The sequence below is a fragment of the Gracilinanus agilis genome, chromosome 2 (assembly GCF_016433145.1).
Source record: "Gracilinanus agilis isolate LMUSP501 chromosome 2, AgileGrace, whole genome shotgun sequence".
In the NCBI taxonomy this organism is placed as follows: Eukaryota; Metazoa; Chordata; class Mammalia; order Didelphimorphia; family Didelphidae; genus Gracilinanus; species Gracilinanus agilis.
Window position 1 is genome coordinate 555660971 of NC_058131.1, and position 1181 is coordinate 555662151.

At 38.4% G+C, this 1181-nt stretch overlaps 1 protein-coding gene across 1 annotated transcript; it reads left to right on the forward strand.

The window, feature by feature from the left end:
* Window positions 1-485: 485 nt before the first annotated feature.
* On the forward strand, window positions 486-902 carry LOC123234127 (ribonuclease pancreatic-like). The gene has a single exon (XM_044660070.1). It carries the CDS (start codon window positions 486-488, stop codon window positions 900-902), a length of 417 nt encoding a protein of 138 aa, XP_044516005.1.
* The last annotated feature ends 279 nt before the right edge of the window (window positions 903-1181 follow it).

Consider the following 1181-nt stretch of genomic DNA (forward strand, 5'->3'; position numbering starts at 1 on the left):
TTACCAGATGAAGTTAATATTAACAGAAAATGGGCTTTAGTTACTCAAAATGTTCTAAGAGGAATAAAATTGAATAGCATAATAGTGCTGAATAAAGGGAGAATGAAAATTTCACTTCAAAATGGAGAGATAAAGAGTTAGAGGAATAAAAAGTCCTCTGAACAACTTTCCCTCTATCTCACTAATCCTGCCAATTCCTACAACAAAGGAAGAAGTAATAGAGTTGAAAAAAGATTTGCAAGGCCTGAAAAGTAGAGTGGGTAGAGGATGAAAATATGGAGAAAAAGGATGCAAAATGGAAAGATGAGTCCATAGGAATGTAATTAAGGACAGATGAGATGAAACCATTGTTGGGACAAGTAAGAATGGAGATGAAGTGGAGAGGCTCTGAGCTATAAAGAGATGAGGAGCTGATATCTCAAGAGAAATTAGAGATTTTTTTACTTTCTGCTTCTTTTCATTTCTCTTTCTTCCCTCAAGGCAAAATGTCTCATGCTATGGAGTACACTCTTTTCCTGTTTCTCCTTTTGGATCTGACTAACTTCTTCCAAGCCCAGACATTCAACACTATCCTTGTGGACTACCCCAGGGCCTTCGTTCCATTTAACCAGTACTGTAACGTGATGATGAAGAGCAGAAATTTTAATATAAGACGACAATGCCGGTCAAATGACACTTTCATCCATGATTCTTTTATCAGCCTTAAAGAACTTTGCCAAACTGCATTTGTGCCCTGTGGAAATGGCCTAAAGCAGTGTCACCAGAGCTCCCCAGTGAATGTGACTCATTGCCTTCTCCTACCAAATACCCATTATCCGGACTGTCAGTATAGTATGAAGTTCCAGGAACAAAAGATCAAGATCATATGTTGGAAGAATCGTCCTTTCTACCTGGTTCCGTAGATCCATCTCTTCTCCCAGGTATCTGACCTGAAGACCTCAACCATCTATGAAAAATTCTTCCCTGATTTCCTAGCTACCATATTTCTTTTATTTCCCCTTTTCTGAGACAATGTAATCTCCTTAATAGCAGAGACTGTTCTAGTGCCTATCACAGTGTCTGACTGATAGTAGTCAATAAAAGCTTGATAATGGTTTGATCTTGCAGCTAATTTTTAAGAAATTTGAGTGGGGGGCCTTAGAGAGAAAGTCTTTCTTTAAAGCACCTTCACAACTACTATG

What these genes read in the sequence shown, in the direction of transcription:
- LOC123234127 (XM_044660070.1), top strand. Translation starts at nt 486, where the DNA reads ATGTCTCATGCTATGGAGTACACTCTTTTCCTGTTTCTCCTTTTGGAT.